The 13,636-nt window shown below is 39.3% G+C and overlaps 1 protein-coding gene across 1 annotated transcript in view; it reads right to left on the bottom strand.

Annotated features, from left to right (window-relative positions):
- Positions 1-13,585, bottom strand: part of LOC125239053 (endoribonuclease Dcr-1) — an 86,936-nt gene extending 73,351 nt beyond the window's left edge. The window contains exons 1-8 of the mRNA XM_048146509.1: positions 13,306-13,585; positions 11,641-11,789; positions 10,081-10,240; positions 9,171-9,296; positions 8,311-8,431; positions 6,903-7,056; positions 3,933-4,073; positions 1,260-1,378 (exon numbers count right to left, since the gene is read on the bottom strand). Of these exons, the coding sequence (XP_048002466.1) occupies positions 1,260-1,378; positions 3,933-4,073; positions 6,903-7,056; positions 8,311-8,431; positions 9,171-9,296; positions 10,081-10,240; positions 11,641-11,789 (970 nt within the window). The 5' untranslated portion in view covers positions 13,306-13,585. The remainder of the gene's footprint in view (positions 1-1,259; positions 1,379-3,932; positions 4,074-6,902; positions 7,057-8,310; positions 8,432-9,170; positions 9,297-10,080; positions 10,241-11,640; positions 11,790-13,305) is intronic.
- Between the last annotated feature and the right edge of the window lie 51 nt (positions 13,586-13,636).

Genomic DNA, 13,636 nt, shown 5'->3' with positions numbered 1-13,636 from the left:
TTAACCGAACGTGCCAATATTGATACCCGAGCAAGCGAAAGATTCCAATATTCATGTCAATATCAATGTTCAGAATACAGAATCTTAAGCGTTGCGAGGGTTTCAAGGGACGTAGGTTTAAACAAACTTTGCCACCGAGTGAAACAAAAAAAAATCACCACATCAACACGAACAAAAACTGACTATAAAACATCAAACTAAATCAAATCCACCAATTTATTCAATATTTATGATTTAAAATCATCATTTATAGGTAAATTATACCAGTCAGCTTAAGACGTTAAAATTTGTATGAAATTACTTTGCACTCTTGTGGATCAAATGCAATTTTGCTATCTGTTTTCGAAGAACAAAGTAAGCAAGCCTTTACCAGTTGGTGTGGTGAAAAGGCATTTTATATTTCATTTAGTTTGGGGGCTACTTTGATTTGTGTTGTGTAAGGGGTCTCTCAATATTTATTTTTGGGGAATAGACTATACACCGTGTTTCACTTAACACTAAAAACCTGAAAACCGTTTGTTCAGAATCGAGAGTAGAATCGATTGAGCTATATCTTGATGGGGGTAATATTTTTTGTTTTAATTTGTATTATTAGTTATTTTTTACGTGCCCATTCTACTAATTCGTAATGTGCATATCACATTGCTAGAGGTTGTATACCTTTTTCAGTATTTAGGGGTATTAATAATGGCTGGTTACCTGGACGATTATTTTTTCCGCTACGAATTTGACGTTGTGTGTCAGTTTACTTTTAATGTTTATCATAAGTCATAACAAATTGAAATCCAACCAAATTACAACCTTGTCATTTTGAATGTTAGGTTTAAATTTGCTTACTGCGATTACCTGTCCAATTTGAAGTTTACTGTGACAAAGCTTAAGTGCTTTACAGTGACATAGCTGTCTATTGTTAAACCTTATGTCGTTGCAGTAACGTACACAAATAAATAGTTTGAAGGTTTATGATGGTAGCTAGCAATTATTTTATTGAGTGTAGAGTTAAAAGTCGAGTAGAGCTGTACAGAAAATGAAAAATTCAATTTAAAAAAATAATAATCATCAGATTAAAAGATGAACACTCTAGACACGTTTGAAAAAATAAAAATCAGTTGGGGTGTCTGAGGTTTTGAGTGATACCGGAAACACGGTGTATTATTAATTATCTTGACATATTTTATGTAGGGTTTTAAAGATCTATGCATGACCCTGTAAACGACGAATAACAGTACGGTAGTAGAAAAACCTGTAAAAAAGCTTACCCAGTTCGTCCAAAACGTAAAAGAACTGCTTGAAAATCAGCTTAGGGTCTATCGTTGGGTTTGGTATGTTTATGAACTCCTCGTAAAGATCTTCACCATAGATCTCTGTCGGATCGTATCTGTCAACAAAATAGTACATTACGGTACAAGTGCGTAAAAAAGGATGTTTTCGCACGTGTATCGTACGACGGTTTTCAGTACAGACCGCCCTCCGAAGTTTCGACCTGACATATAATGAACAACTCCTCACTTTCATCTGTACTGAAATAGTACATTACGGTACAAGTGCGGAAAACAGGAAGTTAACGAGTAGCAATAAATTAAACCATGATAGGAGTGTTTTTGTCTTAGATCGACACGAGTAAAGATTTTTTTTCTTCGCATGTGTATCGTACGACGTTTTTTCAAATTCATTTAACATATTTAAATGAATAAAATAAATGAATATTAAATAAATATTATAGGACATTCTTACACAGATTGACTGAGGCCCACGGTAAGCTCAAGAAGTCTTGTGTTGCAGGTACTCAGACAACGATATATATAATATACAAATATGTACTTATATACATAGAAAACATCCATGACTCAGGAACAAATATCTGTGCTCATCACACAAATAAATGCCCTTACCGGGATTCGAACCGGGGACCGCGGCATAGCAGGCAGGGTCACTACGCGCTAGGCCAGACCGGTCGTCAAAAAAAAAATATTTAAAATTACACACGGGACTTAATCGCGTACTATGTTTTAAACACTAACCTCCGACGTTTCAAGGACGGCATTGTCCCCGTGGTCTCGGAGCAGACTGGATAAAGTTGACATCAACATCTTCTAGTTATACGTGTTTTTCGGACTACCCGCACTTGGTCCTGACTACCCACTTAAACGGTTTGTGCACTAGGGATGTCACCTTATCCACACACAACACTCACGATTCACGATATTCGGTTTTTCAACCGAAGACCTCTTCGCTAATAGTTTACCTATGCTCCTCCAAGAAGAAGGGCTGACGGGGGTTTGTTCGAAGTGTGACTACTGTGCTGGTAGCTCACCTGTGCTCCTCATGAAGGAGCATGTCTCATGAAGGAGTCCAACTCCTCATAGTCGAGACGGGGGTTTGTTAGGAGTGTTACTACTGTGCTGATAGCTCACCTGTGCTCTAGGAAGCCCGCGACATCGCCGACGGCGTGTCTCATGAAGGAGTCCAACTCCTCATAGTCGAGACGGGGGTTTGTATGAAGTGTTACTACTGTGCTGATAGCTCACCTGTGCTCCTCCAGGAAGCCTGCGACATCGCTGACGGCGTGTCTCATGAAGGAGTCCAACTCCTCATAGTCGAGACGGGGGTTTGTTCGAAGTGTTACTACTGTGCTGATAGCTCACCTGTGCTCCTCTAGGAAGTTCACGACATCGCCGACGGCGTCTCTCATGAAGGAGTCCAACTCCTCATAGTCGAGACGGGGGTTTGTATGAAGTGTTACTACTGTGCTGATAGCTCACCTGTGCTCCTCTAGGAAGTTCGTGACATCGCCGATGGCGTGTCTCATGAAGGAGTCCAACTCCTCATAGTCGAGACGGGGGTTTGTATGAAGTGTTACTACTGTGCTGATAGCTCACCTGTGCTCCTCTAGGAAGTTCGTGACATCGCTGACGGCGTGTCTCATGAAGGAGTCCAACTCCTCACAGTCGAGACGGGGTTTTCTATGAAGTGTTACTACTGTGCTGATAGCTCACCTGTGCTCCTCCAAGAAGCCCGCGACATCGCCGACGGCGTGTCTCATGAAGGAGTCCAACTCCTCATAGTCGAGACGGGGGTTTGTATGAAGTGTTACTACTGTGCTGATAGCTCACCTGTGCTCCTCTAGGAAGTTCGTGACATCGCCGACAGCGTGTCTCATGAAGGAGTCCAACTCCTCATAGTCGAGACGGGGGTTTGTATGAAGTGTTACTACTGTGCTGATAGCTCACCTGTGTTCCTCTAAGAAGCGAGCGACATCGCCGACGGCGTGTCTCATGAAGGAGTCCAACTCCTCATAGTCGAGACGGGGGTTTGTATGAAGTGTTACTACTGTGCTGATAGTTCACCTGTGCTCCTCTAGGAAGCCCGCGACATCGCCGACGGCGTGTCTCATGAAGGAGTCCAACTCCTCATAGTCGACACGGGGGTTTGTATGAAGTGTTACTACTGTGCTGATAGCTCACCTGTGCTCCTCCAAGAAGCCCGCGACATCGCCGACGGCGTGTCTCATGAAGGAGTCCAACTCCTCATAGTCGAGACGGGGGTTTGTATGAAGTGTTACTACTGTGCTGATAGCTCACCTGTGCTCCTCTAGGAAGTTCGTGACATCGCCGACGGCGTGTCTCGTGAAGGAGTCCAACTCCTCATAGTCGAGACGGGGGTTTGTATGAAGTGTTACTACTGTGCTGATAGCTCACCTGTGCTCCTCCAAGAAGCCCGCGACATCGCCGACGGCGTGTCTCATGAAGGAGTCCAACTCCTCATAGTCGAGACGGGGGTTTGTATGAAGTGTTACTACTGTGCTGATAGCTCACCTGTGCTCCTCTAGGAAGTTCGTGACATCGCCGACGGCGTGTCTCGTGAAGGAGTCCAACTCCTCATAGTCGAGACGGGGGTTTGTATGAAGTGTTACTACTGTGCTGATAGCTCACCTGTGCTCCTCCAAGAAGCCCGCGACATCGCCGACGGCGTGTCTCATGAAGGAGTCCAACTCCTCATAGTCGGGGCAGACGGGGCGGGTTACTGAGTATTCGATTATCAATTCTTTGGGCTTGCAGGGGGCGCCAGTGAACCTTAAAAAAGAGGTTAATAATGTTCATAAGTAATACAAATTTCAAATCGATAGCTTGAGTAAAGCATGACTAGGGTTGCAAATAGAAAAAAAAATGTATTTTTTTTTTCAGAATTATGAAAAGAAACATGAAAAAAAAACCGAGCACCATTGTTTTTTTTTCTAAATATGTTTTTTTTTTCCAGATGAACAAATAGTTAACGACGACGACGTTAGATAACGATTTTTCGTGAGTTGTAACGTGTTTCAATAACAATAACGTACATTTTAATTCGATTAACATTCGGTACACAAACGTTTATTGGGGAATCCCCGATGCGGCGTGCAGCGTGGAGAGACGGTGGTGTTGCCAACAGTAAATAGTGATAACTACCAACTACAGATTTCGTAAATGTTACTTTTATAAGACCAGAAATTAAAGTTATTTGACTAAATTCGTTTAATAGTTAACATTAAGTCTAAAAAACCGTATAGAAGTATTAACTGCTTTGCAAAAATTTTGAGATTTCGTACTTTAGAAAAAAAAACATACTCCAGAAAAAAAAAACTGTTTTTTTTTCACGGTTTTTTGTTCAAGCCAGATTTTTTTGGGATTCCCCAATAAACGTTTGTATACCGAATGTTAATCGAATTAAAATTTACGTTATTACTATTGGGACCGTGCGCGACGACAGCGCCACGTGACAAGTGACCATTATGGACAATATTGTCGCCGCGGTCAAGCGAGAAGTAAACATTGTAAAAAAAATAATGAAATCTTGTGTTATTTTACTATATTAGACAATTTTGGACGATGGTGGTTATAACATTATCGCCAATAACATTAAAATTGTTATTTTCAGTGAGAAAGTAACAAACTGGTGACTAAAACGGGGTTTCGTGCCATTACTTACGAAATCATTTTCCAACCCGAGACGATGAATAATTGCAAGAAATTGGTGCTAGCTGGGCATTTTCTAGAGATTGAAGACATTATTCCACCATTTGTACTTATGTGCAATAAAGTATAAATAAATCATTGGCTTTTGAAATTGTTGATTAGTTCACTGCTATGCTATGTCATTTTCATAGGCTAACTGTAGGTATTATTTTATAAATATCATTTACAGGGTACAGGGTTTATTGTAAAATAAAAACAAACTCTATAATAACTTTGAATTATAATATACATTACAAAATTTGTTTCATTTACTTGAAAATATTGGAAGTTTACCAGATATCACATCAAATATGTAATCATCAATGCGATGAAATAAGTTCTCAGGAGTTTTATTTAAAATGTTATAAGCCTTCAGTGGATGGACTGCTTCTGCTTCTATTGCTCTCGTGCTTCTTCGTCCCATTGAAACCTCGATATTTACGCATTTTCGTCAATCCGTTTCGATTTGTACACAGGAGCACATATGAGAAAACAACTCAAATGATTTAGGAACATAACTGGGATTGGCTTTTTCTACCTCCAATAAAGTTTGCACTACAAATTCACCGTAAATTCAATTCAATACTTGTATCAAATGATTACGCACTTTATGTAAAACTTCAGAGGTGAGATGACACTTTTCTTCGTACGGCAATTATCCACTTAAACGGTGGTTACGTTTCCACCACGGTCTTGGAAATAGCTAGAATTTAGTTTCTATTTTTCTTGGAGTCATTACAATTCACCACAACAAACTTTACTAGGCCCATATTAAATTTATCTCAAAAACGATATGAAAATGTTTACTGCAATATGGATTTGACAGCGTAAGTCAGCGACAACAATGTCAATTTTGGCCGTAGTGTGCGCTGTGATCGTTTTAGCTACCCCCTCCACCCGCTTTGCACCCTGCCAATTGTAAAGAGGGCGCTGTTATTCTGATGTATGCGGTGACAGTTCAGTATAGTATGAAGAAAATAGTTCTAATGAAATTCCTTAAGATGGCGCTTAGTCATATATGTATATCTAGCAGGCAAGCATAAAACGACAAATGATAAAACATCAGGCCGTCTCTATCTCGCTTACAAATAGTGCGATAGAGACGGCCTGATGTGTAGTGTAGTCGTGACGTACCTTGTTTATCATTGTAAAGGCCTGACCTAAATTAGCCATAATTAATATCTATGTTAAAACAATACAATACAATACTCTTTATTGCACACCTTGATAAAATACAACAATACAAAACAAGGAAGAAACACGAACAAAGGTAAACAACAGGCGGTCTTATCGCTAAAGAGCGATTTCTTCCAGACAACCTTAAGGTAGCGGAAATTGATATATTTACATAATGTCAGTAGGTGTCAGCAAATTCGAAGAAATAAACTTATCGCACAATATAGGCAAAAAAAATACTAAAAGGCAAAATACTTAAAGGTCAGCCTAAATGTCAGGCACGTAGGCATCAACTATATAAGCCTAAGCATCTTCTAATAAAGGATTCATTGGTGATTTATTCTCGTTTCATTACTGCACTAGAAGTAAGAGTATTATTTACCACTCCTACCGCCCAACATTATAGATGTTTTATCATTTATCGCGCGACCATACTTGCCTGCCTGGGCAGACTTTAGTTCTCGAGATATTTGGTAATATGACAGAGAAACCCTAAAAATGAAATAGAAGAAAATTTCGTACGGCCCCCGGATGCTTTGTTCCAGTTTGATGAAAATCTGAACAAACCATATGCCCGCGAAATATGTTCATAAATATTATAAAGATAAAAACTTGCTTTCTAGCGTGAATAACTTCAAATCCATCTAGACCTCTGATAATCCTATCAATGCTGTATAATAAGTGGAAGCAAAAAACCATGTGCCTGCGAAATATGTAGTAAGTATTGAAAATTACCGTTTTCCGTTATCCATGTCTTCAGCCAGATCCATTTGGCTGCAGAGCCTTTCCTCCAGCCTTCGGATGTTCCACTCCAGTTTGCTGTACATTTCGAAGTCGTCTACGTTTTCGCAAACGCCGAAATCTTGCTTGTTCTCTATTTGTTTGGCACCTGTTTAAAAATATCGCGTTATAAAATACAAACGTATTAAATTCAATAAATTATTACGCCTTTTTGCATGTGTAGGTATTTTACAACATAATATTGCCGTTTGCAGTTTTCAACATTGAACATAAACACTTTAGGTACTACGTTACGTACTAGTGCGGTAAAGTAGTGAAATATATTATATTATATTCCTCAGTTCCGCACCCGTATTGTAATTATTTGTTTAAGTTATTTTACCTAAATAAAAGTGCACAGTGAGTATAAGCAAAGAGGATCGAGTATTATAGAGAGTTACTGTCAAAGTAAAATGTGTAATCACAGTGCATAGACTGCCATCTCGACACATGCTTAAAACTTTGGAACCTCAGTTTTGACAATTTGGCCCATATTGTTAGCTTGATATGTGTTAAAATGTCAAATATTAATATTAGCGCCATCTAGCCGAGCGTTTCCCAAAGGTGTAACGTCATCTAAGCCACCGTACCTTTTTCTCTAGGGCTTTGAGGTACGTTTTTTTCTTAGACTTTATACGTCTATACGGAGTTACATATGTTAATTAATCTGTAATTCCAATCTGTAATTGTGTATAATTAGTCTGTAATTCCACTAACACTATTTTATAAGTTAAATGTACATGTTACTAACAGCTATGGATTTTTATCCGAAATAAAATTGTTGTTTTTTTTTTTATTATTTATATGTCTTTGGTATAAGTAAGGAAACTGCCATCCAGTATATCTGAAGTATCTTTTTTTTATGCGATAAGAGTCAAATGAGCAGACAGGTCGCTTGATGGTAAACGATCACCGCCGCCCATGGACACCCGAAACACTAGAAGTGTTGGAGGTGCGTTGCCGGCCTTTAAGATGGGTGTACGCTCTTTTCTTGAAGGTTTGACGTATGAAATGACATTGCCATGGTCCGAGAATGTGTTATGGCTATTAAAACAAACACCTACAGATGAAGTGAAGAGCAGTCTTATTCTTTATTTGTGCAAAAGTCGTCTTAAGGTGGCGCCATCTGTCACCTTTCAGTGTGCCTCCTCCTTGGTTTATATTCTACTAGCTTTTTCCCGCGGCTTCGCTCGCGTTAGAAAGAGACAAAAAGTAGCCTATGTCACTCTCCATCCCTACAGCTATCTACACTTAAAAAATCACGTCAATACGTTGCTCCGTTTTGCCGTGAAAGACGGACAAACAAACAGACTCACACACTTTCCCATTTATAATATTAGTATGGAGACTGATATATACTGACTTGGTTCCTCCTTCTCATCAGGAGTGCCTGCATCGGGGTCCACCCTCCTCGCGGGGAAGAGAGGGTAAGTCAGGCCCAGCACCCGCGGCTGAGATGGACTTGATTTGTAGATGTCCATTATCTGAGGAAAAATATGTGTAAGTAATAAAAACGATTATTTTTATACAACCTGTTTTTATTGATTTCTTTTAATACTACGTCGGTGGCAAACAAGCATACAGTCCGACTGATGGGAAGCGGTCACCGTCACCTATGGACGCCTGGTGCCACGCACGGTGCCACGCTCAGTGTAGGGTTCCATAGTTTCCCGTGCCTATTTTTTTCAAAAACTGTTCAACCTATCAAGTTCAAAATAATTTTCCTAGAAAGTATTTATAAAGTACTACTTTTGCGATTTTTTTTCATATTTTTTAAACTTATGGTTCAAAAGATAGACGGGGGGGGGACACATTTTTTTAGCGATTATTTCCGAAAATATGAACATTTAAAAAAAATATATTTTAGATAACCCCTATTCATTCTTAAATACCTATCTAACAATATATCACACGTTAGGGCTGAAATGAAAAAAAATAATCCCTCCCCACTTTACGTATGGGGGGGGGGGGGAGGGGATTTATCCTAAAAATATTTTTTACATTTTTTATTTTACCATTTTGTCGGCGTGATTGATATACATATTGGTACCAAATTTCAGCTTTCTAGTGCTAATGGTTACTGAGATTATCCGCGGACGGACGGACAGACATGGCGAAACTATAAGGGTTCCTAGTTGACTACGGAAGGAACCCTAAAAAGGAAACCTGTCTTTGATACCTATGGTCCTGGGTTCGAATCCCTATAATACAATTTTTACTTACCGTTTGTAAGTCAGGGTCTGTGTGTACACGATGACAGCTGTCCACAACCAGCACGTTTACCCTGGTCATGGCGAGGATACCGTCTTCTAGAAGTTGACGGAAGACGCTGGATGTGCACACTATCACCTGGGGGAAAGAGAAGACAAGAGAGTGAAATGGGGGATTAGAAAATTCCATTTAGGGTGCCTTTCCACCAGAGATGCGTAGCGCATTGTTTTATACATACATACATACATACATACATACATACAATCACGCCTGTATCCCATAAAGGGGTAGGCAGAACACATGAAACTACTAAAGCTTCAGTGCCACTCTTGGCGAATAAGGGGTTGAAAGAAAACGAAACTGTGACATTGCAGTGACAGGTTGCCAGCCTCTCGCCTACGCCACAATTTAACCCATATCGCTTTGATATCCGTGCAATTCCCGAAAACCAGATGAAAAATCATCGATCTTTGGGCCCGGAGATGTAAATTATACACACTCTCTTTCCCATTTATTCCGCGGCTTTGCGATCCTGGGTTTGAATCCCGGTAAGGGCATTTATTTGTGTGATGGGCACAGATATTTGTTCCTGAGTCATGGATGTTTTCTATGTATATAAGTATGTATTTATCTATTTAATTATGTACATCGTCGCTTAGCACCCATAGTACAAGCTTTGCTTAGTTTGGGGCTAAGTTGATCTGTGTAAGGTATCCCCAATATTTATTTATTTATAACTAGCTTTTGCCCGCGGCTTCGCTCGCGTTAGAAAGAGACAAAAAGTAGCCTATGTCACTCTCCATCTCTTCAACTATCTCCACTTTAAAAATCACGTCAATTCGTCGCTCCGTTTTGCTGTGAAAGACGGACAAACAGACACACACACTTTTCCATTTATAATATTAGTTAGGATGGGCCTCACCTCTTTATCCTCGACCTCCTGTCTCCAATCCTCTATGTCTCCATAATCACTGGCACTGACTACTGCGAGGTCGGTCAGTATGCGCAGTTCGTATGACGCGCAAGGGACTCGCGACGCTCGAGTTACGAAGACAGAACGCTTCTTTCCGGTTGAATAAAGTCTGGAAATAAGAAATTAATTTATTTCATTGTAGAGCTAATTAATACACGGCGAGGCAATGTCAAGTGTAAAAATATAGTCCGGTGTAATAAGAGCATAGTACCACATCTCGGACACTGGCGATAAATATATGAAAGAGGCGCGTTCCTAGCACACATTCTAAGCTCGTGTAGGTGAACGCGTACTATGCTTGTATGAGTGACATGAGTGAGCTCACCGCCCAATAGGCTAGTTTCCTACTAGTCAAATCAGCTTCTTTTTAAGAACTGTCAAAACGATTTGCTAATAAGGAATTACTATGAAATACTACGGAGTGACGTCACGGTCCAATTCATTTACTTTATAAAGTTTATATCGTTCTGTTTGAAATGAAATGAAATATTTTATTTCAGACAGGTGTCCATATTTACACAAAATAATTAGTGGATAAAAGCAATAAAAATAAAAATTAAAAAACAATAAAATAAAACATCTTACGCTAGAGTTAATAGAAAACATAATGCTCATTGGATCTAACATGCATTGACATCCAATGAGTAATCCATCTTTGACTTATTAAATGGAAATTATGTTTAAACATAACTACTGTCCATATTTTTCTTCTAATTATGTGGTGCTTTATTTCGTGCACTGCATGAAATATTTTAAGTATAGGAAACTAGCCAATTGGTATTAAAATTTTGCCGCCACAGGTACTTAAAATACAAAAACAAGGGCTATAAACGCGAGTTTCATCTTTAGAGGCGTTCAATTAGTAGGTGGTCTTTCAAAATGACAAATGCATCATTGCTCATTTCACTAATTTTTATAAGGGTTCCGTAGTCAACCAGAAACCTTTATAGTTTCGCCATGTCTGTCCGTCCGCGGATAGTCTCAGTGACAGTATAATAAAGAGTACTATCCTACAGTATGGCCACTCCCGCTGAAAGTGCCACCCACTCTCTGTCTCACAGTTAGCGCCTGTCACCGCGACCAGTCGACATGGCTCTCACTCATATAAGCATGACGCGTTCGCCTACACGAGCTTAGACTGTGTGCGTAGCAGGGTTCGAAAAGGATAATTATTGTGATAATAACAGTGTAAAATTATCGTTAGATATTAACAAACAAAATGGAGGATCTTAGCTGGCTTAAATGACAAAAAATCTAATTTCTTTTTTTGCACTACATAAATGTAACAATTAAATTTCCTATAGACGTGATAATTATCGCGATAATTATCGGATAATTATCACGAAGCGTAATTATCTTGATAACTTCGAACCCTGCGGTAGGAATGAGCGTCTTTCATATATTTGATTGCCATTGTCCAAGGTGTGTCCGCGGTGGCGAAACGGGAACAGTTGCCTTCCGCCATCTTGGATATTGTCCACAATACATTAAACAAGTGATGATACTCACCCCCTGATCTCATGAGCCTCTTCATGCAACAGTCGCGTTGACGTGAAGGCCGTCAGCTCGGCCGCTATGGTGTTGCGCGTGCGCGCCGCGGACGCCAGCCGGGCGCCACCCTCCGCCGCGGTGAAACGGGACCAGTTGCCCTCCGCCATCTTAGGAAAGGTCCACAATTATTCTGCAGTTTAATAAAATAATTGACTTGGCTGTTTATAAAATATAATCATTACCATAAAAAAGTAATACTGTTGATATTACTGAAAATTTGGCATCAAATACCAAATACCACAAGTACTAGAAGCTGTGAACTTGCAAAAAGACCTCAGTCACTATAACAAGCAACCTGAAATGGAATAAGCACATTCTCGAAATAACAAAAAGAGTAAACTCACTAGTATACCTAGTACGGAAATCGTTTAAGACAATAATTTGATAACTTTATAAGACATACATAAGGCCTCTTCTTGAATATGCTTACCAAATTTGGAGCCCATACTTTCAGGACAGTACATTACTTGAAAAGGTGCAACGCAGGTCAACCAAGATGGTTTATGGACGTAATAAGCCCTACAACCAAAGGCTTGCCAGCCTTGGTTTGACAAGCCTGGAGCAAAGGAGACAGCGTGGTGACCTCATCGAAACATTCAAGATCATACATGACTATTATGACTTACTTGAACTTAAGGACCTGTTTGTTATGAGTAAGAATCATCGTCTTAGAGGCCACAGCTTGAATATTACTCGCGTTCCCAGCACAAGCAATCCTAGGAAGCACTTCCTATCAAACAGTGTCGTACGCGAGTGGAATAAACTACCAGAAACAGTGATAAGTGCTCCTTCAGTAAACAGTTTCAAAAACAGACTTGATAAACATTTTAAACTAAAATATAAACAGTAACTAAAAAACAAGTGCAGTGATATACAGGCCTCAACTTTCAGCTGTTAGTGTATCAAATAATATAATATAATATAATAATAATAAATCTTACACCAGGGCAAAGAATGCAACGGAGCCACATTATTGCCCAAATCAATTGTTTCATTTGAATATATTTTTTTATTTAATAATCGTAACCGAATGGGTGCCACAAATTACCAGAGGCCGAGGTAGACCAAAGATGAGATGGCGGAAAGACCTGGACTCATTTTGTGGCGGCTGGCGAGAGCATGCACAGAGCCGTGACGAGTGGCGGAAAACAGGGGAGGCCTTTGCCCAGCAGTGGGACACACTATAGGCTATTAAAAAAAAAAAATCGTAATATTGTTCTCTGTTCTTTGTTATGCGTGTCTAACTTTCGTGACGCATTGGAACATACCTTATCAATAAATAAACTAATCACTGATAAATAACATGATAAACCGGCCCCAGTATAGACTAGGATTAAACTCCCAATAGTTATAAACTTAATTCCGTCAGTGCAATTTAGACATCCTGGGTTTTTGTACCAATTTTATGATACACTAGCAGCAACAAACTGAATACAAAAACAAGGACTAGTTGAAAACTTGTTAAATTCATTAGGACATATTCTAGCGAATTTTTAGCCTATATTTTCTATTCCGTGAACAACTTTAAAAACGAAACAACAAAGTTACACTTAAGTGATAACAAATAAATAACCCCAAAATTACTTACTAAAAAAGTAAGTAGTACAGTGAAGCTTAGCTTACCTCGGTAGTTTTGATTCTCTCCTTCCACAGAAACGTACCACCTTACACTTTGTTTATACTAAACAATCTATAGAAACCCCATTGTTTTACACTAATTTATGGCCTTCGTTTACTTTACATGGTTACCGAGTACTGCACTTGTTTACACGAAAATTATGGAATATAACACCGAAACAATACACACACAAACTAGACCTTTGAATTATTGACAAAAAAGCTCTTAATAACACGAATTACTTGTAGAAATTAAAGAAAAACTACAAAGTAGCGAGACGACAATGTAACACCGTACCGTAGCAAAGTTCGATGACATTTCAATCGGAGTTTGGCA

This window comes from Leguminivora glycinivorella, chromosome 25 (genome assembly GCF_023078275.1).
Source record: "Leguminivora glycinivorella isolate SPB_JAAS2020 chromosome 25, LegGlyc_1.1, whole genome shotgun sequence".
Taxonomy (NCBI): Eukaryota; Metazoa; Arthropoda; class Insecta; order Lepidoptera; family Tortricidae; genus Leguminivora; species Leguminivora glycinivorella.
Note: the sequence above shows the minus strand (reverse complement) of the source record. Positions and strands in the feature narration are given on the sequence as shown.